This window comes from Callithrix jacchus, chromosome 17 (genome assembly GCF_049354715.1).
Source record: "Callithrix jacchus isolate 240 chromosome 17, calJac240_pri, whole genome shotgun sequence".
In the NCBI taxonomy this organism is placed as follows: Eukaryota; Metazoa; Chordata; class Mammalia; order Primates; family Cebidae; genus Callithrix; species Callithrix jacchus.
This window is the reverse complement of record NC_133518.1, coordinates 57,112,699-57,136,090: the sequence shown is the minus strand read 5'-3', so window position 1 is coordinate 57,136,090 and position 23,392 is coordinate 57,112,699. Positions and strand designations below refer to the sequence as shown.

Below are 23,392 nucleotides of genomic sequence, written 5' to 3'. Positions count from 1 at the left end.
GGAGAGTCAGGGTTCCAGCCACAGTGACAGATAGGCATTGAGTGTTTCGGGGGAGGTCTTTTTGTTGGGATGTTGCTTTTTCTCAGCTCTAGAAAATTTGGGACCAGGTACTAAGAAAAATTCTTCAGAGGGCATTCTTTTTTGGGTGGTGAGATATAGTAGCAAGTTCACAGAGAGAATTATTAAAACTTCTTGAAATATTTAAAGAAAAGGTAGTCAGTAATCTATGTGAAAGGGCATTCTTTAGATGCAGTTTTCCTGGAAGCTAGGCATGTAGTAGAGTTGATTGCTAGAGATTCCTCTATAGTCTTATTCAGTGGTTCCTGATATGCCATTAAGTGCATGTAAATGACAATTTGGCCGTTTAATGTTTATAATGTTAAGGACTTTAAGGCAAAAGAGGTTTTATGTCATAAATACTTTATCATAATAATTATTATAAATAAAATAGAACCTAGTGTATGCAGATATCTTTGAAATGGAGATAGTCCTCAATATAGCATATCCATAATTAGCTGTTTGATATTGAATGCAATTGAGTTTTCCTGTTCCAGTGAAACAGACAATGGAAATCATTGGGGATTAACAAGAGGGCTATGTGATTCTTGATATAGCAAGCCTTTCTTTCCCTCAGAAAATATTTTATCAGTGAATGAAATACTAAATTAAAATGCATAGTTTTAAATTTTTTAAAAACTTATAGAATTTATAAAATAATCCAAATGCTTCCCATTGTATTTTCACCAACTGAGATGATACTTAGATGTACTGTTTAATGGTAGACAGTTATCTACAGACTGTGGGAGGAAAAACAATATCTTAATAAGTATGCTTTAAAAAATTTCTTAGAGTTGTATTTCCCTTTGGGTGGTTTAAGAGGACTCAGAAACAATTTAGAACATTATCTTAAAAGTTTAACAATGACAGTTTGTATAGAATCACTGTATTTTAATAATACTTTATGCTTATTAGTGTTATTAGAGCAGTAGACAGTTAATTACAGCCTTTTCTGAGCCATGTTAACTATATATTAACAATCATGTTAAAAAAGAATGATGTATACTCTTACATACAAGCGGCTGCTTGCTTGACTCTTTAAAAAATCTTTTAGAATGTATGGAGTCAGAGTTTTAGTTCAGAATCATCAAATATTTTCTACTGAAGCAACTTAATTTTAAAAGTTTTCATTGGTTATAAAATTTTTTTCCTTGTTTTTTCTTTCTGTAGTGTTGACTTGATAGTTTTTGCCAGTGTCATTAGAAATTATTGCCCCTTGGTGGTTTTAGTCTTTCCAAATTATATTTTGAGATACTTTTTTTTATGACTTTGGCCAACATAATACATTAAAAGCTTATTGAATTGATTTTGCACCTCTTAATACTTCTTTTTGTGGAATAATTTTAGTCACTTTTTCTTTAGCCAAATTGTGATTACTTACAACTCTCTATAACCTAATATTTTAAATACATTTCAGCAGTTAAACTCAGAGGTAGTTCTAAGATTATTTGATTGTCTAAATCTCAAACCTGGATTTTCACTATGGCTTCTGGCATGGTAAAACAATGGGTGACTGAAACTAGAGGGACTTAAAGATAAACTTAGCCTTACTTAGACTATTCTATCAAATTGGTTAACTATTTGAATTATCTTGGTTGATCTGAATGTGTAGATTTTCTAACCTCGTAATATGTCTCTTAAAAATGCACTAGTATTTCTACTTTCTGAAGTTTGTAGATGCTACTATATATTTCTATAAGATATTAAACTACAAATAAAGTAAGTAATAAGGTATGTCTGTATTATATGAAACAAAGTTCATAGCATTCTGTGACTTGTACATACTAAGCACTCATTAAAAATTGAAAAATTAATAAAATATAAACTGTAGCTTGTGCTGATAAAGATTTATTGGCGAAGAGACTTTTCTTTCTAATTTTCTGTTTTTACTGGGGTTATCTGAACACTTAATCTGCATATGTTTCATTTTCTGGATAATGGGATGTTTTTGTTTTGTTTTTGCCAGCATCAGGGTCTCTGTTCTAGCCTCATTGTCTGACCTTCAGTATTAGGTTAAGTATCCCTGCTCAGCTTCATTCCTTGGTGTTTGGTTGTGGTAATAAACAATACTGGAGTCAAACAGAGCACTTCCCTGAGTTCCTTGCAATTTAGCCACCAAGTAGCCATCCTTCTGTTATTCCAGAACCAAAAATACTATGACAAGTGGCTCAAGGCTGATTGACCTCTATCTGTTCTTTCCGATAATAATGATTTTTTTCAGGGTACCATTGAATAAAAACTCATTGTAATTATTGCATAAAAAGATATTTTTCATTGCAGCTTAAATACATTGTTTAAAAAATATTCTAAGATTTGGGGTGTTTATATTAATGAATATTTTACTTTATTCCTTAAAACTAGTTCTGAAATTGCAGTAGGGTTGTGTTAGCTGCATCCTAAACAGTCTGAAAAGTTCTAGCCATTCTATGAAAGTTATCTAAAAAAGACACTTCCTTTTAAAATTTATTTTCATTTTAAAATATGAGTGGGGCTGTTTCTAACACAGTCCTATTTAGTTACACAAAAGACAGAATTTCTTAAGTGGTACACTGCTGTGTGACCTATTACATTATCATGCACATTCTGTCTCTTTAAAAACACAGTCTCCTCTATTTGCCCTATTAATTGTTGATATGTTGCCATCCACGAGACAAAAATTAGAGCTGTAATTAAATAATCATGTGATGCTCCTTAGTGCCAATGAGAGCAAACTCATTTTTCCAGGCCCTGATGGTCACTGATTATTGTATTACTACTGGCTTGCTTTATTTTTTTTAGTGATTCGCTATCTGTAGATTACCTAACTACTGTCCTGCTTTTCAAAATTAAAGAAAGTAGAAAACATTCAGCCAGTTAATTGACTAGAGGTCCTCAGGGACATAAGGTAGACATACCTTTTTTGCTTTTGGTCACCTGGTAAGTTCTTCGGGGAGGCTACATCAGTGGTGTGGTTGCCTGCCATTTAATTTACACTGGTGTTTTGGCTGGGATGGAGGCATATGGGGAATGCCAGGAGAATTACAAAAGGAGCCGGGTATTAAAATTCAGAAATGATTAAAATTGAAATAAAAGGATGCTGCTTCTTTGCCAGTACTCTGGCAGTCATAATGACACATAGAGATTAGTTTCCACCTTCATCTTTTCCTTCTTTCTCATTTCCTCTTGTTTATTGTTGACACATTTTCCTTATGTCTGTCTCCTGTCTCTGTATCTTTTAGCACCATTATGTATTCCTACTTCTCACTCTTTCTTTAAGCATGGAGAAGCCTACTTAACCTTATTATAACAATAACAGAATAGGTTATTAATATTTAATATGCACATGATTAAAATTTCTCTCCCTTAAACATAGGTCAGCTGTATTATTACTAACCGGCATGTAATTTTTCATTTAAAATATTCTTATTCTGCCCCATGCCGCTTCTGAAATGCAGTCTACTTTAGTAATGATTTAATACACAACATTTAGAAAATTGTGGTCGGCTAGTGAGAAAAGAATTTACCAGTCATGGATAATCAATTATGCATGAATTCAAATGTAACAGATGGAATCTGGTGAGTTAAAGTTTCTCTTTGCCTTAGCGGTTATTTATTTTTTTTTTATTTGTTTGACACCTGTCTCTTATGTATAGATAAACATCTAACGTAGCATGTGAGAAATTTCCTTATATTTTTATTTTCTCTTTCAAGTGAACTTAATTTTTTTTAATTAAAAAAAGAGATTTTTTTAAATGTGGTCTTAAAGATGATCAGACTCTATCCATTCATTTTATAGATATGGAACCTGATCCCGCTTAACTAATGAAGGATCACTCAGCTAGTGAGGAGAGTAAGAAGCAATACCCAAACCTAGTTTCTCTATCTTTTCTCCACTACTTTTCCCACTATGTCATGTATGCTCCTTTTTGTGGGAGTTGTAGGAGTATTATACTAACTCTGAGTTTTAAAGGCTTTTTGATGAAAACTGTGTAGACTAGTTTTAAATTGTGCAGTACTCTCTTGCATGACATGCAAATATCTGTGTACATGTAACCTGTTATGCTATATGTGTATTATCTACGTACTTATTCATACTTGGATGTGGGCCAAACAATTGGATTTCTCAAATCTATTGAGAATGCCGTAAGATTTGGTTTTATATCCTAAACTGCAGCATATGCCAGCCTTGAAGATACATTTACACTTGCTTACAGTGTTGTAAATTTTCAGTGACAAAACCCCTTTGTGCAAAGCGAACTAGAAAGTTATTTTTGAGAGCTTTGTTGCCTCAAAGAAGAGATAGGAGGTTTAATTTTTATTAAATAGAATGTGAATATGTAGTGTTTCTTCAACTGGAGAAATAATAGACGAATAGTAGATATTGACCTTTAAAGCAGTCTAGTCTCAAAACAGTTACAAGCTAGTTCCCATCAAAATGTTTCATAAACGTGCTGTTTGTTTCTCTCCCAAGTGTATTTACATATTAAAAAACACAAATGAAAAGTCTTTGCAAAATAAATAAAAATAAATGATTAAAAAACAGCCTCAAGGCTCTCTAGTTCTTTTTTAAAAGTTCTACTGTGGCATTATTTATCCACTTTTTGCTTCATGTTAGCTTGAAATGTCCATGTATAGTCCACGCTAGTTATCTAATAACATTTTTTAATGGACACATTAATAAACAAAAAGGCACCTACAAGATAGGTAACTGGGTATGCTTTATAGCTATACTGTGAAGCTGTGTTTTAGTATTTTTTAATGCTTTTACACATAATAAATGTATCTTTTTAAGTTGGTTTCACTGTATTAGTATTCCTTAATTATGCACATAAGAAAAATATTCATAGATATGAACTTCAGTAAACTGATTTTTACATGAATTTCCAAATAATTAAAAACTCCACCAGTAATACAAAAAGTTCATAATATAAAATCAGTAGGAATAAGATGATATAAAAACTGAATATGGAACACTATAGGAAAAGATGATATTTCAAATTATTATATGTAGAAATACTTTTATCCTTATTACTATCACTAAAAAAGTAACTGGCCCTATTAAATTTGAAAGCCTTTTGTTTATTTAACAAAATTATTTTCTCTTATCAAAAAAGTAGAATTTAAAGTCTTTAGATGTAGACAATTTGCAAATTTGTCTTTATACAATTGTTACAATTGCAGCTGTGCTGCATATATGGGTGTGACACTCAAAGTACTGTTTAACTGCGAAAATCTATTTCATGAATAGAGTTAATTTTTACTGTTTTGAAAAACATTCCAAAAGAATTTTTTGGACTTAAGGAACTCTTATTTGTTTGGTTTTTGTCTATGCTTCTCTCTCTTCTTTTGGCTAAGATATTGTATTGAGTAAAACCTTAAAAAAGAACCATTTTCTTACACTGAAGGACCCTCAAAGTGGGTGTAATCTTGGTCTCTAATTACCAATCCATGTTAATTATCCTTGGGTCAGGTAATCATCACATTAATTATGAAGCATAGACTGGACTGGACTGTTAGCAGGTAAGGACAAAGCAATGTAAGATTGAGGGTGGGGATGGGATTGTTCAGTGTGATGTAGCTCATTGTTTCTCTGAGGTTTGGCATGATATTTTCGTGATACTGTATATCTGCCAATGTTAGGCATACATGAAAGATCATTTTGCTTTTGTGTTCTTGTTTTTGAAAGCGTTTATGTGGTGAAATATATCTAACAAAATACACCATTTTGACAGTTTCTAAGTGTACGATTCAGTGACATTAATTACATTCACACTGTTGTGCAACCATCACCACAGTTCGTTTCCAACTCTTTTCCATCAGCCCAAATACAGTGTACTTTAGTTTTGATAGAAATTTCTCCTTCACTTCAACTAATTTCAAGTGTTATAGTAGTCTTTAATTATTGTCCAGGTGTGAAGCATTTGTTTCTGATGGTGGCTTTCCTTCCCAGTGGGCAATCCCTCGTTCAGTGCCTTATGGTGGTGGGCAAAGCAGTACAATATCAGATACTGCCTTTGGCTGATGTTGCCACAAAAATGACCTGGACAAGGATTCAGGACCATCATAACCTCAAATTCTTTCTCCTTCCAATTAAGCCAGGAAAGATTTGAAAATAACATTCGCATGAACTAAAGAAATTTGGTTGATATGTACATCTTGGTTAAAAGTTGAGTGGGAACAGTTGCTGTTTTATTTCACTGGAATTAAAAATTGGAGGATTTTACCTCGAGCTTTCTGAGAATATTAAAGGCACAGCAGCTAGGTCTAGGATGCTTTGCAGTTGGCTCCTTGACATGGACAATCTAAACACTTTGGTTCTGTTCAAGCGCAGTGACAGTGTGGAAATAAGTTGAACAGTTTTCAGCCCTTCAAAGAGAAGCCCACTCAAGGTTGAACAGTTGTCTGGGAGAAAAATCATGCTATATTGAAAAAAGAATTAGCGGAAACTTGGATGGTTCTGGCTCCAGTAAATAATAGACTGGTTTGAGAACTGTACTTCCATGTATAATTTTGTGGTTAGTCGCTTATGTCTATGATGATAAATCACATACCTGCACAGGATTTCTGGCACCCCAGTAAATCTCAAGCAAGTGCCCAAATGCTAGTTTATTATGGTTCCTCAAATAGCATGTATTTATTTGCCAAATCAATGATCCAATAGCTTCCTGCCCCCACTTCTATTGCCTTTTTGGAAATTTGGAACAAGTAGCTTGCCCACACATACATTTCTTAAATTCTGGACAACTGCTGGTTCCTACAACAGCTTTAGCTTTTCCAAGTGGCTCCAGTAGTGGGTTATAAACCACCTCAGAGATATCCTGGCAGGCATATTTAATTCTCTATCTCTAAAACATCACCTAACCTGGTAGATGACAAACCTGGGTGTACATCAGAATCACCTTGAGAGCTTTAGAAAACTGAATGTCTTTTCCTCATCCCCCGATTTAATTACACTGGGGTTCAGCCTGGACATCTGGGTTGTGATCTCAGTTCCTGGTTTTACTTCCTAAGATTGTCAAAGAGACCCCAGAAATATATACATAAGTAAACCTTCAAGATGCTTAGAATCTTGCAGTGTGGAGAGGCAGACATATCGATATGAAATGCCACATTGCATTCAGGACTGGCAGTGTGATGGAGCATGGAGAAGGAACTAACAGCTAGAGAAGGCTTCTGACTGAAGAGGAGAAATCAAGCTGCACATTAAAGGAGATGGCAGAAGGGGGTTCTGAAGTGAGAAGGGGCAGGAAGGACACTTCACAAGCTATAGGAAAAATATGAGGCATCCTTGTGGACTCTAGGGCAATTTCAAGAATCTTTCTTTCTTCTTACTCAATTTTGATCTGTATCTAGATAAAGGTACCAGTTTTGATGGAATTATTACCATTGTGCCTTGTCAGATAAGTGATCCATACTGACATCCATGGACGGGAAGGTAGCTAAAAATTTTTTTTCCAATAAATTTTCCAATAAGACAATATTATTTCTGAGTAAAAGGCCCAGATATCCTGTCGATTTCCAGAAGCCAGCTACAATGGCTGTTCACTTTCCCTCTCCAGATCTCTGCAAACAAACATAAACATTGGTTTTTTTCCCCTCTCAACTATAATGACCTTTGTCTATTAAAACTATATCATAAATTATATCTCTGTATTTACATCTACCCCAAGTAATTAGGAAACAACTTTTGATCACTATCAGTCTAGCTGTAACTGAAGTTCAACTTCTTAGGGGAAGAAAACAAAAACAGAAAATCCTTAAACCCTATATTTAGAGTTCATTATCATCACTCCTTTAACTCACCTGCAACATTTTGAAGCTTTTTGCCATTATTCTCTGCAGTGCATCATTATTTGTTATCTGGATGCCCTCCCAGTTTGAGTAGGTATCTACATTAATGCTTCCGAAAGAGCCATTTCTAAGGGCAGCTACGCTTACATAATGTGGGTACAGGGGTAAGGGTGGGAATGACTGTGGTTTTTAACTTCACCTATGAGATATTTAAATGTTCATGGAAAGCAGCTTTTGGACTAAACACATTATTTAAAATGTATTACAGAACGCTTTCAAGCACAGATATGTCTAGAAAGTTCTCAAATTTGTATTTAGCAGTTTACAAGTCTCATTCCATGTAACTTTACAGATCTACAGGCTAATTCCAAAATGGAAAATTACCTTTATTCAGACGTCATTGGAATGTTTGAAAGCGATTTAGCACCTCTAAGACTCCTCCTGGCCAGGTCTTGCATTCTGTTAGTTGTCTTTTAAAGGAGTTCTCTAGGTAAGCACTGTCCAATGGAAATTCCTGCAGTGTGGAAGTGATCTATAATCTGCACTGTCCACTATGATAGTATTAGCCACATGGGGCTATTGAGCACCTGAAATAGGAATTTGGAATTAAATGATAAATTTTATTTAATTTTAATTGATTCAAATTTAAATGATATAGCCACCTTCTCCAGTGTTCCCTCTTCCTACAATCTGTCTAGAAAAAAATTGTCAATGCAGTTGGTTGCAAGTGACACTGTGAGTTTTTTTGTTCCCATTTATTCATTTATAAATATTACAAGGACACTGTGTAAATTCCTAGTAATATGGCAGTGAGCAAGACACCCAGTCTCTGCTCTCATAGGGCTTACAGTCTAGTAAGGAGACATTTATTAAACCAGCAGTTACCCAAATTGTTAATTAAGTCTGTGATGACTGTTTCAAAGGAGAGAGACAAGATGCTGTAAGAATATATAATGGGGGCCAAAACTTCTTGCATAATTAGAGAGTTTAATCAGAATTCTAATTATTACCTAGACAAGAAAAGCATGAGGCAGCTTCCTTTCCCCAAGTTCAAGGCTGGGTCAGGTTGGCTGCAGGACCTACAGTTCTCAGAGTAGGGCAGCTAGCATGTGCCATGCCATGACCTCCAAAGAAGTGGGATCTGTTTAAGACGTAGGATCTTAATCTGATTAAGCTGTGTGCACACACATACTGCAAACTTCTGAACTTGAACAAGTAGATTCTTTCTCAAACTGTATGCAGTTGTAATGATGTCGGCCACAGATAATATGTGAGAAGAAGGGTGTAATATTTACAGGATATTGCATTTCTCCAATATATATTTTGACAAAGTTGTTTGGGCTGCAGCCCCAGCTTTTTCCTTCCTGTTCTTTCAAATTGGTATTTGGTCCTTTCAGGAAACGATGTGGAAATAAGCCCTGACATCCCAGACAGACAAAATGAGACACATGACAGCAAAACATATGGCTCAGATACACATCCTTATATGGCCAACATAGACCATATTCCCAGAAATTCATATATGGAAAACACCACCTGCAGCCAAAGCCAAAAAACAAAGAGTTGACACGACAAAAAGAGCAATATGCTACATAAATTGTGCTGCTTTAAAAGTGTAGAGATAGCCAACTGTATTTGAATTTAAAAAGATGAAAAAAAAGCCATGTCCTTAGAAAGTGTTATGGTGGTAAGCATTGCTTTGCTTACACAGTCACTGGCGGAGTTGCTATATCTTAAAAGCATTCGAATTCTAAATGCTTTCTCTGTTTATTACAAATGTATGTGCTATTCAGAACTCTGAATGTGTTTTAATGCGTTCGGATATCTGCCTGCATATTTATCTTAATACATTGCCATCTGAAACATGCAGTAGTCCTTTCATTAAGTTTTTTAAAATTTTCTATGTAGCCAGGATAATGCCTTCGCATGTGATAGAAAATTGATGCACTCTGTTTTAAATGTACATCCACATGTTAAATAGTTCGTGTATTTGAATTGCAATATTTTATGTTCCTGAGGTTTTCTATTTTGATGGCCAGATTTATAAAATGTAACTTTTTTTCAATACTTGCTTGCATCATTATTGCTAAATATCCCTGTGTTGATGTTTTTTTCTCCCACCATAATAGTTTATGTACACATATGCCTAGGAAGGTGATATTTTCTTAATAATTGCTATGATTTGAATACTTGTCCTCTCCAAAACTCATTTTGAAATTTAATCCCCAGTGTGGCAATACTGAGAGGTGGGGCCTTTAAGAGGTGTTTCGGTCATGTGGGCTTTGCTCTTGTGAATGGATTAATCCATTTGTGGATTAATGGGTTAATGGATTAATGGGTTATCATGGGAGTGGAATTGGTGGCTTTATAAGAAAAGGAAGAGAGCCCTGAGCTAGCATATCAGGCCCGTTGCCATGTAATGTCCAGTGCCACCACGGGACTCTGCAGAGAGCTTCCACTAGGAAGAAGGCCCTCATGAGATGAGTCCCCTCCAACTGGAATTTCTCAGCCTCTGCAGTGTAAGAAATCAATTCCTTTTATTTATAAATTACCTAATTTCAGGTATTCTGTTATAAGCAACAGAAAACAGACTAAGACAAATTTCTTTTTTCTTTTGTTCTTTTTTTTTAATCAAGCTTTACACTGACCAATACTCAGTGGTTTATAACAAATATAGTAAATATTCTAAAGGGGTAGTTCATATGTAGTAATTAATTTCACCAGTGACATATACGACTAGTACATAAACCTTTATGTGCCATTTTACTTATTTCCTATAATACAGTTTTGGAATAAAAAAATGTGCTTGAGGGAAAGTTTATATGTGATTAAGAGATTCATGATTGTGCTATATTGTTATTCATTATAATGTAGTCATTATTAGAAGCCTTTATGCTCATTTATTCTATTTATCATTTTCCAAAGCCATGTCAGTCCTTATTACATACTTTCAAGTTTTGTGTTTATGAATAGATTTGTGACTCCTAGATAAAAGGTGCAATTCAAATTTAAGGGTTGCTGTATTAATTCTCATATTATATTAGCATTGACCAGGTCATTAGGAGGGTAAGACAGTCAGATGGCATTTTGTCTTATTTCTTTCTGTAAAATGATGGAATAAGCATATTTACAATATTTTATTTCAGCCTATCTTAATATTGATATTTCCAGTGATCTTTGTTTAGTGGTGTTTTCTCTTAAATTTTGTTTTGCCCAACAGCTTTCTTTTCTTTCATAAAAAATACTCAGCTTGTGGTGACATTCCCTGGCTAACTTGTATTTTTTTGTGCGTGGACACTATAATTTTTCTTTATTTTTAAATGATGCTATTGTTTGTAAATTTGTACAACACCATACTAGAGTGCACAGTTCCTACTGAAAACAAGGCATGTTTCAGGGAAACACGTCAGGCATTACTAGTTTGAAGCAACTGTTAAAGTATCCATATTGGAAATGTCAAATTTACCCTACCATATTTCTATTTCTTATACTGGAGCTAATGTATCTTCTTTCATATTCCTTCACATTGTAACTTTTAAAAATTTACTATCATTTGGTCTTTTTACTAAAAATTTGCCTTAAATTTCTTTTCCTATTTTTGATGCTGTGTTTTCTACTATCACCTTCATTCTTTTGCTCAAGGCTTGGGTTTGTGAGCCAAGATTCATGGTTGCCTTCCCAAATTTTGACTAACCTTTCTGGTTTGAGGGTGAAACTGGGGTGCCATTAGAGTAATATATTTTCATTGTTTTTCTCCTAAACTTACCCTCCCCCAAGAGGCCATCATTTCCTACACTTTTCTGCTTTACCTTTTTGCTTTTCTTTAGCTGTAATGTAAACAGTGTGCCTAAGAGTGTATTGGTGGCTTTACAGAGATTAATTTGCATATTTCCCTCTTATCTCAGTACTTGTGCTAACTTGTTGCTTTTTTATGTGTAACAAAATATTTATCTGACTGATTTTTCTCTTTTCCCTACCAGCATACTCTGAAAACTAATTCTTATTTAATGATAAACTGCCTTCAGGGTGCTAAAATGGTAGTACCAATACCTATGCGATAAATGATGCATTTCTACTTTGGGTGAGATTGTAATATTCTTTATTTTATGTGAACTGTATTTAATAGATTGTCTAAACAAGAGGATCGTACTTATGTAGTAATGACCATTTATCTAACTGGGTAACCTACCCTAGATTGGAGCATAAGTGTTTATTGCTACAACAGATGTATTTACCAACCCAAACTTTCCTTTTTTGCCCAAGGTAAATTATGTGAAGAATGATGGCATCTTCTCTTTTATAATAACAAGTCAGGTCTCTTTCAAGTGACCCAAATTTTGTTTAACTCGGCCACGTATTTCTTCTTCCAAAGTATTCTATGGCTCAGAAGTGAGGGCGATTTGAACCATCGTCTGACTAGTACAGAGAAAGCTCTTAGTTCTTTCTAACGTTGGCTCTTCATAGTTTAAGGACCAGCCTCCTTAGAAGATAAACACTCGGAGAGCCTTTCGAGGCTCTTGGCCTTTATTGCTCTACAAATGTTTCTGCACCCTCCGCGCTTCTCCGGAGAGATCCGCCTTCCGCGTGTACCCCTCCAGCCACTTCCTGAAGTCTCCCTACCTCGGTCCTCAGCGCCTGTCACCTGCGTCCCCGCGCCCCTCTACCGCGGGGTCGGTGCGTCCCCCCCGTCCCCCCGCCTCGCCTGTCCCTCCGCGACGCTCCGGGCGTACTCCTTTTTGTGGCTTTTGTGGCGTGTGGGTGGCTGGTTAGTTTTCTCCCCTGGCCCTCGCCCCCTCCTCCCCGTCGTCTTCCTTCCCCCGCCCCCCGAGCCCGTCCTGCCCCTCCTCCCACCCCGCTCCCACTCGCACACCTGCCCCTGCCGCCCGCGCCCCGCGCGCTCCCCTCCCCTCTCCGGCGGCCGCTGCCAGGGAAGCCCCCTCTCCTCCTCCCCCCGCGCCCTCCCTGGCGCGTCTGGCGGCGGCCGGCGCTAGCCCTCGCGCGGCGCCCTGTTATTCTGGGTATTGTGTGTAATAAATGTCGGGCCGCCTCACTCTAATCAAGCTCATTACAAATTCTTGCGCGCCCGGGGCCGGAAACCGTGCGCTCCCCCCCTTCCCTCACTCATTCACTAGTTACTTGTCTTTCGGCTTTTTAACTCGCCGCCCCCGCCCCCTCCCCCAATCCCGGCCCTCCAGCCCGGGTTTTAATCCCCATCCCTTTTCCGCCTGCTCCGTGCACCCTGCCCCCCCCACGCCGCCTTCCTCCTCGGCTCCGCACCCCCTTCCTCCTCTCCTCCCCCCTCCTCCTCCGCCGCCGCCGCCACCACCACTTTCTCGCTCGCTCCCGCTCCCCGGACGCGGCGGAGGAGCCGGCCCCGCTGGGGAAGGCTCCGGGCGGCGGCGGGCGGCCGGGAGGAGGCTGCGTGCTCGGGGCTGGGGCTGCGAGCGGGGTGACTGTATTAAAATGAGGAGGAGGAAGAAGAGGCACCCACAGCGGCAGCGGCGGCGGCGGCGGCAGCAGCAGCAGGAGCAGCGGCGGAGAGGGCTGCAGCCCGGGCGGACGCGCGGAGCCGAGCGGGGCACGGCGGCGGCGGCGACAGCGGCCGGGAGGAGTCCACTGCTCGTTTAATGGGGGCAGAGCCGGCGGCGAGGGCGCGAGCGAGCGAGGAGGGAGAGAGCGAGGCGGCCGCAGCCCCGTCCGGGGACTCGCGCTCACACGCACGCACACACACAAACACGCGCACACACACACCTCTCCCTGTGCCACCCAGCAACACCCGGCCTCGCCACAACAACAAGCGCCGCGGCCGCCCTCCAGCCTGCCCGGGGGCCCAGCCGCGAGCCGGGGCGACTCCAGAGGACGCTTCCCGCCCCCCTCTTTCCTTTCGGGAAACTCCTGATCAGTTTTGTCGGGGTTCCTGGGCTTCTTTTCCCCCCAAGTCCTAGTGCCATTGTGGGGCTCGTTGTTTACCCCGGACTCTGGACGAGTGAGAGCTCGGCGACTTTTTGGGGGGAGGGGGCGGGGAGTTCGTCGCTGCCGAGGCGGTGGAGGTGGCTGGGGGTGCCTTCGGATCGTCCTCTTCCTCCCCCTCCCCCCGAACCTCCTCTCTCCTCACTTGCTGGGACCCCAGAGGCTCACAGCCCCGCGTCCATGGGCAGGGAGAGGGTCCTCGGGGCTGTTGTCAGCGAGGGCGAAATCAAAAGTGGCATTTTAGTGCCTTTCCGGGGCTCTGCTCGCCACCCTCTGCCCCCCACCCTCGCTGTCCCCCGCTAGATGCCCTCGCTGGGGGTGCGGGGCTGTGGGGAAAAGTTTAAGGTTTGTTAATATTAGTCGCGATTGTTGGGGAGGGGGTGGGGGTGATTGGGAGGGAGTGGAGGTGGCCTTCCCAGTGCGCGTTCTTCGGGGTTGTTGGAGAATAATATTGGAAGTGACAGCCAGAAGTAGACTTTCTGTCCTCACACCGAAGAACCCGAGCAAGCAGGAGGGAGGGAGATACTCGAAGGGACCATTTTTTTTTTCCTTTTTGGAGACCTTGTCCGCAGTGATTTTTTTTTTTTTTTAAAGAGAATCCTCAGTCACCACCTCGTTTCCCCAGCACCACCACAGTGTACAGCTCATAACGGGTTTTGCTTTGTTTTTACGATTTCCCCCCAACGAATCACTTGTCAGATCAATTTTATCTTCTTCCTCCTCCCTGCTTCCCACTCTCCCCTCCTTCCCATCGCAACCCCTTTCTCTGAGGTTAGACATTTTACAAACCCATATATATTGGTTTCCGAATTGTGATTTTTTTTCTTAAACCCCTTTCTCATGTCTACTCTTCTATACGTTTATTTCTTCCCTTCCCCCTCTTAGGGGGGCGGGGGTAGGGGAAGGGAAAATAATACAATTTCAGGGGAAGTCGCCTTCAGGTCTGCTGCCTTTTTTTTTTTTTTTTTTTTTTTTAATTAAAAAAAAGGACATAGAAAACATCAGTCTTGAACTTCTCTTCAAGAACCTGGGCTGCAAAGGAAATCTCCTTTGTTTTTGTTATTTATATGCTGTCAAGTTTTGAAGTGGTGAGTTTCAGGTCGGTTTTGCTAATTTCACTCAGTAAAACTGCAGTGTTTCTGTTTCTAGATAGTACTTTGCTTCTTTGTCTCTTTAAAAGGTCACAGTGAAAGCTTGGCCTGGATCGTGCCGGCCATATGGAATGGATAAGGGCACAATCTTAAAATGTGATTACGGGGTTGTTTGGGGGCGAAAGAGGTGATCCAGCTAGGAACTCATTGAAAAGGATCTCACATTGCAAAAGAATCGGTTCTTAAAAAGCTAGAATTTCGTGCTTTTCTTTCTTTTTAAATGAAGTAGTTGCTGTTACTGAGTTCACTGTTTTATTCCGTAATTATCATATGGTGTCACTTTATGGGCAGAGAAATGGGATTTTCAGAAAGTAGCTTGCTTTCTGTGTGGCAACCAAACATTACACTAAAATGGGTTTTAACATGTGTAACTCAGAAGAAACTCTTCAGCCTGGCATCTGTTGAGACCATAGTTAGTTCTTGCTGCTGTCAGTTCAGGCAGGCCTCTGGGAGGTTGCTCTTTTCAATTCCAAACTGAGGTTTGGTGAACTTTAGCCAGGGCATGGAGTTTAAATGAGTAAATTGGGTGTTTTATGTGCATGTAATTTTGGTTTGTAATGTAAAGCTTTTTACATCATGACCTAGTGTTTAATAGATGCTTATAGGTGGGTATTCAAAGGACAGTTTTGCATGACCTATATGATACTTGGATTGTCAATACATTAACTAAATTATATCACTTTCATTTGTTGTATAGTTTATAGTGTTGTTAAGCCTCATGATTACTTAATATGTTTTATAGCATTAACTTTGATGCTGTTGTCTACACCTCCCCCCCTTTTTTTCCTCTTAAATTGCCCCAAGGGGTAAGGATTTTTTCTTTTCAAATCATATGTTTTAAAATTCATCTTCTGCTCTAGGATAAGGCAACCAATTTCAGAAAAAGCAGCTCTGTATTATCCACATGAAACATTATAAAGAGTGTTTTGAATAAGTTAATAATCATTGCTTTCTAATTTTGGCTTTAGACTGCAGTTTAATATAATGGAAAAGAGTAATCTTGATAAAAAGTGGTTTAAAAAGGCACATTTATTGTTAATGAACCTCATAACCAAAAACAGATGGGACCTCGATCAACGGTAAACCTTTAGTTCTCAATGTGCCACTCTAGAGTACAAAGATAAATAGCCATTAATGTTTCTCAAACTTTATAGTTCTTCAATTGGTATTCTTAAGGTTGCTTTTAAATCTCTAGATTAACATTGCTGTCCCCCTTTTCTTGATTATATGGTAAGAAGTAGGCTATGGTTAAACAGAAGAAAAAAATGTTTACAGAAAAACCATGCTGATACAAACTGGCTTTCAACAAATCCAGATTTAAATAGCTTCAGTATAAGAATTTAAAACAAAAACAAGCTATGTCAAATTACTAGACAGCTAGGAAAAATGGTAATTATTCTCTGGTTTTCCTAAATATGAAACCCTTAGTTTTATGAGCTCAATACTTCAAACACCATGAAAGTTCATAAAATAATTCTAATTACCTGTTCTTATCAATCCTAGTTAAAACTATACTTTAAAAATGACTTTTATATTGTCTAATCACTTTACTGTAAATGATGTGAAAATTGATGTCTAATACATAACTGAAAATAATTATCTGTTAATGTTTTGAAGTTAATTATGATGTTAACGCCATTGCATGCTGAGGTTATTTCTGAATACTGGATATTTTGTTTTACCATTATCATCAAGGTTTTTTTGTTTTTTTTTTTTTCCTATAGCTTGACACTTCAACCTAATGTGCATATCATGAACTATATTCAATTTTTAAAAAATATTTATTTTTAACAGCCCTCTATTACTAATGTACACCTAAATATTAACTCTAAAACACATGAGTTTAATGCATCAGTACATTGGATATTTGAAAACCTTTCACTTCTTTCTGTTTGCTTAGGGGTAAACTGATCCAATCATGTGTTTGACCCAAAACTTGACTAGGTCTTTAACAAGTCACATAACTCTTGAAACTTTGGTAGTAGAAAACTTTTTCTAGGCATTAACTTATGCCACTGGGGAGTTTAAAAAGCAGTTAGATGTTTGTTACTTTCTTTAGAGCTGGTTTATGTGTTTTTTATAAGAATTAAAACATATGTAAAAATAGAAACATATACATTAGATTTCTAATATTTTGAACTGTGATAATCTTTCCATCCTTTATTAAAGTGTTTCTGCTGTCTTTTTGTAATGAGTTTCTAGTTGTTAAAAATTGGGACTGCATAAATACAATTTGCTGTTTTCTTTTTAGCTATACTTCTGATAATTCTAAAAGTAAGCCCATTTTTCCTCGCTTTTTTTTTATAGGCCAATTACCTTTTTATTCATGTGTATTGGTACAGTTTCCACAGATCATTCTGTTAATTTGAATAAGAATGTAGGGCTATTATCTAGAAACATAGTAACATCTGTATTTTATCTAGAAAGGCCATTTTACAAATACATTATATTAGTAGAGAGAGATATCTAGAGCTAAAACATTTACATAGGACACATATATGCATACGGGTCCCCAACCAATTGTAACGTGTCTTCTTTTTAAATTCTGGCAGGTGATCTTTAGACAGTGACTGAGTATGGATCATTTGAACGAGGCAACTCAGGGGAAAGAACATTCAGAAATGTCTAACAATGTGAGTGATCCGAAGGGTCCACCAGCCAAGATTGCCCGCCTGGAGCAGAACGGGAGCCCACTAGGAAGAGGAAGGCTTGGGAGTACAGGTGCAAAAATGCAGGGAGTGCCTTTAAAACATTCGGGCCATCTGATGAAAACCAACCTTAGGAAAGGTAAATACTCTCAAGCCAAATCCTGGAAAGCTGAAAGCCCTGGTGTCTACACAAGGCCACATTGTGTGGGGGTGGAGTGGCAGAACATGTTTTGTATACTCTGCCTTTATTCTCTTTCTGATCTTAAATTAGTTACATTCTGGGTCCTTAGTATCAATCATGTTAGAAAGTATAGGCTCCATGCTTGGGTGGAGCATTTTACTGTAGTCTGGAATCATTGGACATTTCAGATTCTAAGGACTGAATTAAATATAATGGTCTTAGTTTACACAGGGGTCCATTCACAAGGTGTTACAGTAGAGGATTGTAGGCGGCTGTTGCTTTAAACTAACCTGATTAAGAATAAAACACTTAGGTGGTTTGAGAGCTACCCTAGCTTCTTTCTAAGATTTTTGGTTGTAAGGCAGTTTCAGAGATCTTAAAAGTCTTACACAGAAGTTTGTCATGTTATTTTTCGTGGCTTATTTTCTTCAGAGAAAATTCATTAGTATTGAAAAATCTGATGATTCTGGTCTTTAATTTTTGTTTTAATTGGGTATGCTTGATGAAGAAAGAACAGATTTAGACAAGTTTAAAGGGGAAGATGTGTAACTGTGTGACTCTTTTCTATCAATATTAAATTGATGCGGTTTAACAACTTTGACTGTGTTTAACAGTGTTGTTCCTGTAAAGCAGTGCCTCTCCCGGGTGTAATGCCTGTGCCTCATAAGGAGCTTCATTCTGTGTCTAAATAACATGTATAGGAATCAGATTTTCCTTATAATAGCTAAGCAATGGATTAAAAATGCTATATTTTAGCAACCAAGAATATTAAGTAGCTAAAGTTAGAAGGCAGAGGAATTTCATTGTGTTTGATGCATAACATTTATCATACAATCATTTATTTTTTCCTTGGTTTGGCGAAAACAAAGAATATATTGATCCTGAAATGAACAGACACAGCAGTCCGTATTGTTAGATCTTTATCTATTAAAAATGGAAAAACAGCACTTCAGCAAATTCTTTGGCCTCTACTCATGATTACCCTATTTATTGATTGTTTGCCAAGAATGTATGCATCTTAAGAAAGCCAGGGTAAGAGCATTAAAAATATAATTTATTACGGCTTTTCAAACAGAGTACATTAATATTGTACTGTGAAGCACTGGGGCTCTATAAAAAAGACTTTCTGACGCCTGCAAACATGTAAGTTCCATAAATTCCTAAATAGGAGATTTCAGCTGTCTCTGGTATTATGTGATATTTGCACAGCAAACTTTAATGCCAGGACAGTTTTAGACAAGGATTCTACAGACTTCACTGCTCCTTATGGCAGACGTGCTGTTTACACAGGCTCATAAACCTTCAGCAAAAGCTTCTAAGACTGCCTTCAGGTTTAAATCATGTGGTATTTTTAGCATTCAGCAGTGACCAGTGCTCTCCCCTTTAAATGCTGGAAGGTTATGAAGTCGCTGTAGTTGGAACTCTCACCGAACACTTGCACGAATAATCAGACAGTTCAGAGAAGGCTTATGTTCAGCGTTATTCCCAGGAACAGGAGGGTAACCGCAACAGTTTGCTAGAAGATCTGTAATTAGATGATACTCTTGTTACTTTATAGACATCTTTATTATTTTAGGGTACCTCTAAACATAATCGATAAAATCCAAAATAAATCCAATATATTTCAATAGTTTGAAAACCCTGCAGTTCATAGGTCTAAGGAAAAGCATATTGTAGAATACATCTGTTTAATCCTTCAAAAGGAAGAATCAATATGTGTGTTTTTGTTGTACTTACTCGACTCCTTGAAGATATCAGGACAGGAGGAGGAAGAACTAAAAGTACAGTAAATTCACTTCCTGCTCAAATGCTTTTTTGTTTTGTTTTTTGGATGTATGCTAAAAATGCAGTTTAATTGTAGAAGGGCCTCAGATACTTCAAATAACAAAATTGCTAAAGCCTTTTCATGGATTTTTATTAATATTTCCATCTTATTTTTCTTGTGCATGGTTTCTGTCTGACAGGTGCTAGATGAAAATTATGGCTGAGATGAGAAAGCACTACTAAGAAAAAGGGATTGAATGTTTTTATTTGTTTAGGCGATTTTGTCAAAATATCTTCAAGCCAAGGAAGAAATCACCAGTTTGCGTATTGCTATTTTTGCTGTGGTCTCCCCAAGTTGTCTTCTGATCCCTGACGGGTTCTCTCGCTGGTATAAAACAGCTGAATGAATGACAAAAATATTGGCAAGCTCTGCAGCTTGTTTTTCATGCTTATCCTATTGGTACCTCTGAATGAGTTTGTGAGTTTTCCTAAGTAAACCTAAAGGGGTTTATTTGTCAGAGCTAGAATCTCTTGTGAACAGTTCACTAAAGCTTTGGTGAAGACTCACATATAGAAAGATGTAGCTGTTTTATTGCCGGCTTTTGTTCAACAGAAACAGCAAATAGAGAATCTCTAAAGAGCCTCTCTGGTGTCAGTAGGAAATCCTGATTTTTAGCTACGGTTGCTGTGTACTACATATCTTCAGAAGTTGGTAGGATTCTGTGAGTCCAGAGGACAGAGCTTACAGAGGCATTAGTATTGTAGGACTAATTGTGGATCCTGGGTGCCCTGTTAAAGTAACCCTTGTCATCATTTATGCTAAAGATGATACCCTTCTGGCAGTTTGCCACAGTACAATTCAGATGCATCTGCTTTTAACCCTTTTCCGTTATCATTGGAAGTCTGACAGTGAGCTGCATAAACACCTTGAGTACTACAGCATTCCGTAATATCAATTTCTAGAAGAAGCATCTTGCTGATAGTGAGTGCTGTGGCTTGTGCTTATTAATCATCTGGCTACTGAGTTACTATTGGATTAAAATATATAAAGAGAGAGCACACCAAATCTATGCAGATTCCTTTATCTTAGTATGTCCTGATAAGGTCAGTTTCCTTTTCTCTCTCTAATTTTTATTTTATTTACTATAACAAAGATTGTTGATTTTAAAGACTTACGGATACTGTGTTACCTTTTTAGTTAGGTAGGTTAAATGAGTGTTCATAAAAGCAAATGGTATTTACGTGTATTATGCACATATTGAAATTGTATATTATGAGCACCAGTTTGGTTAAGTACTTTGTGTGGAACCAGTTAGAGTTAATATCTAAAAAAGGAAGAAAATGAAAATTTCATGGTTGAAGATAATTTGTTTGGACACAAACAGGAAAAGTTTATTATTAACAAAATCATATAGGCAGTAGGAATATAGGGTCTTCCGAAGGTAACTAGTGAGTTATGTTTGCATACTGTATACTCATAGCAAACTAGAGAAGACACATTTATTTCTCTTTCATCACCATTATTATTTGATCAGAAAGGTAATTCTGCATTTATTGCTTTTGGAAAATGCATTGTTAATTTAAAGGCCAACTTACCTTAGGACCAAGTTCACATTCTACTCAAATATTTCTCTTACAACTTTAAATAATGCGGGAATGTATATATTTGCATGCATGTGCTTGTAGTTCTGTACCCAGTCTGCATTGGAAGCACAGTGAATCTCTTGTGATTATTTTCATGGCTAATTTTTCCTCCCCCAAGCTGTATTTCTGAAGATTATTGGTTTTCCATCTCTTTTTCTTCATCTTTTTGATAGGAACCATGCTACCGGTTTTCTGTGTGGTGGAACATTATGAAAATGCCATTGAATATGATTGCAAGGAGGAGCATGCAGAATTTGTGTTGGTGAGAAAGGATATGCTTTTCAACCAGCTGATAGAAATGGCACTGCTGTCTCTAGGTTATTCACATAGCTCTGCTGCCCAAGCCAAAGGTAAATAATGTGTATGTGGGGTTGGAAAAATTGCTTGGCATCCTTTGTTTACCTTACAGAGAAAGCACTGAATATTTTTATTCAAAGAACTGTAGCCTGTGTATTACATTGGTTCCGTATAGGCTGTGGCTTTAAAAAATTGGCTTAATTCAGTTTGGTTTAGTTAACACACATTTTGCTCATGTGGAATGTCGAGGTAGATTTTTTTTTTAAATTACTTCAGCTGAATCATTAGTATGCTTATTGACCTTAATAATCTGCTCCACTGAGGACCCACAAGGAAGTGAGGAGCGTATTTGAGCAGATGGACTGTTGAGAGTCAATTTGCATTTATGACTGAATATCTAGTTCTGTTTCTTTTATTCTGTTTCTGATGGTTTTATGGGCTGTAAAGTATTTTTCAATGCTGATTCCCACTGCAATAGAGAATCTTATCTAAATCGTAAAGCCATTTAGAACTGGTTCAGCTATGTCTTATTAGAACTTCCTGTAAGTTAGGAAAATGTGGCCTTATGCATAGGTTTTATTGATGGGGTTTTATTTCCAAAATAATAAACAACCCTATAGTCATTTACATAATTTTACAATTTGGAAAGCTAAGCTGTGAATATTTGCATTGACCTGCCTTTTAGAAGGAAGGGAATCATTCAAACAGAAATAACAGTATTGCTTGTGGTAGGGGTATCAGAAAAAAGAAAAAGATCACCCTTCTACTAGATTTGGTATCTGAGGGTAAAATATTTCGTGACATATTCTCTTTATCTGAAATAGGGCTAATCCAGGTTGGAAAATGGAATCCAGTTCCACTGTCTTACGTGACAGATGCCCCTGATGCTACAGTAGCAGATATGCTTCAAGATGTGTATCATGTGGTCACATTGAAAATTCAGTTACACAGGTGAGTCAAGACAGCAAATCTAGGGTGAAACGTTCTTCTTACCTGGTCATTTTGAAATGAAGCATCTCTCTCTGGTCAACCTTCATTTTTTTTTTTTTTTCTACTCTGTGTTTCAGAAAGGTTAATACAGATTGATTTTGTTACCCTATCCTTCTGTCCTTTTTTCTAACTTCAGTGTATAATTTAAAAGCACCTCCCCCGCAACACACAAAATTTGTAGGTTTGTGCAGGTTATCAAAAGACAAGACTTTTTACGTTTAGTCAATTAAACAATGCATTTCAAGAAGGCATTTTACATAAAGTTTACTTAAGAAAAAAATATTTTTGCATATCATGAACAGTGCCATCTGTGTACATTTTGTGAAAGACTGTCGTATTCACTATTACCACAATCTTATTTATTTATTTTTTTACGATTTTAATTCATATGAACAGAGTAATGAAAGGAAATCGGTTAATACGTTAAAGCTTTTCACGATGGCTCATGAGAAAGCAGTACACCTTAAATTGTCTTCCCAAGTGCATCAGAGCAGGAAGGTAGAAGTAACATGAAAAAATAGCCACCACAGGCAGCTGATGTATAATTCATGCATCGATACAGCAGATGTGTTGTATAAAGTAATTAACTAATCGGAACAATCAGGAGACCGAGAGCAATCTCCAGATGCATCTGTTTGATGCGCAAAATGAAATCTGTCTGTCTTAAAGGAATGTTCTGCAGCGGGATGCAATCTTGTAATAATCCCCTTTCTAATCTATGTCTCAAATAGTTGCCCCAAACTAGAAGACTTGCCTCCTGAACAATGGTCGCACACCACAGTGAGGAATGCTCTGAAGGACTTACTGAAAGATATGAATCAGAGTTCGTTGGCCAAGGAGTGCCCCCTTTCACAGGTACTTAGCATAGCATGTAATAAATAATAAGACATCATGGGCAACCCTGATTTGAGGTTTGATGG

The 23,392-nt window shown here is 37.7% G+C and overlaps 1 protein-coding gene across 21 annotated transcripts in view; it reads left to right on the top strand.

Annotated features, from left to right (window-relative positions):
* Positions 1 to 23,392, top strand: part of SATB1 (SATB homeobox 1) — a 100,336-nt gene that overhangs the window by 7,128 nt on the left and 69,816 nt on the right. For 10 of the 21 annotated variants that reach the window (XM_078354378.1, XM_035278754.3, XM_078354372.1 and 7 more), the window contains 4 exons: positions 17,501 to 17,735; positions 21,359 to 21,535; positions 22,307 to 22,433; positions 23,204 to 23,327. In XM_078354378.1, coding sequence (XP_078210504.1) covers positions 17,525 to 17,735; positions 21,359 to 21,535; positions 22,307 to 22,433; positions 23,204 to 23,327 — 639 coding nt within the window. In that variant the 5' untranslated portion in view covers positions 17,501 to 17,524. Of the gene's footprint in view, positions 1 to 13,179; positions 17,223 to 17,500; positions 17,736 to 21,358; positions 21,536 to 22,306; positions 22,434 to 23,203; positions 23,328 to 23,392 lie in introns of those variants that run through there. The other 11 variants (XM_054246876.2, XM_035278753.3, XM_054246877.2 and 8 more) reach the window with 5 other exon arrangements.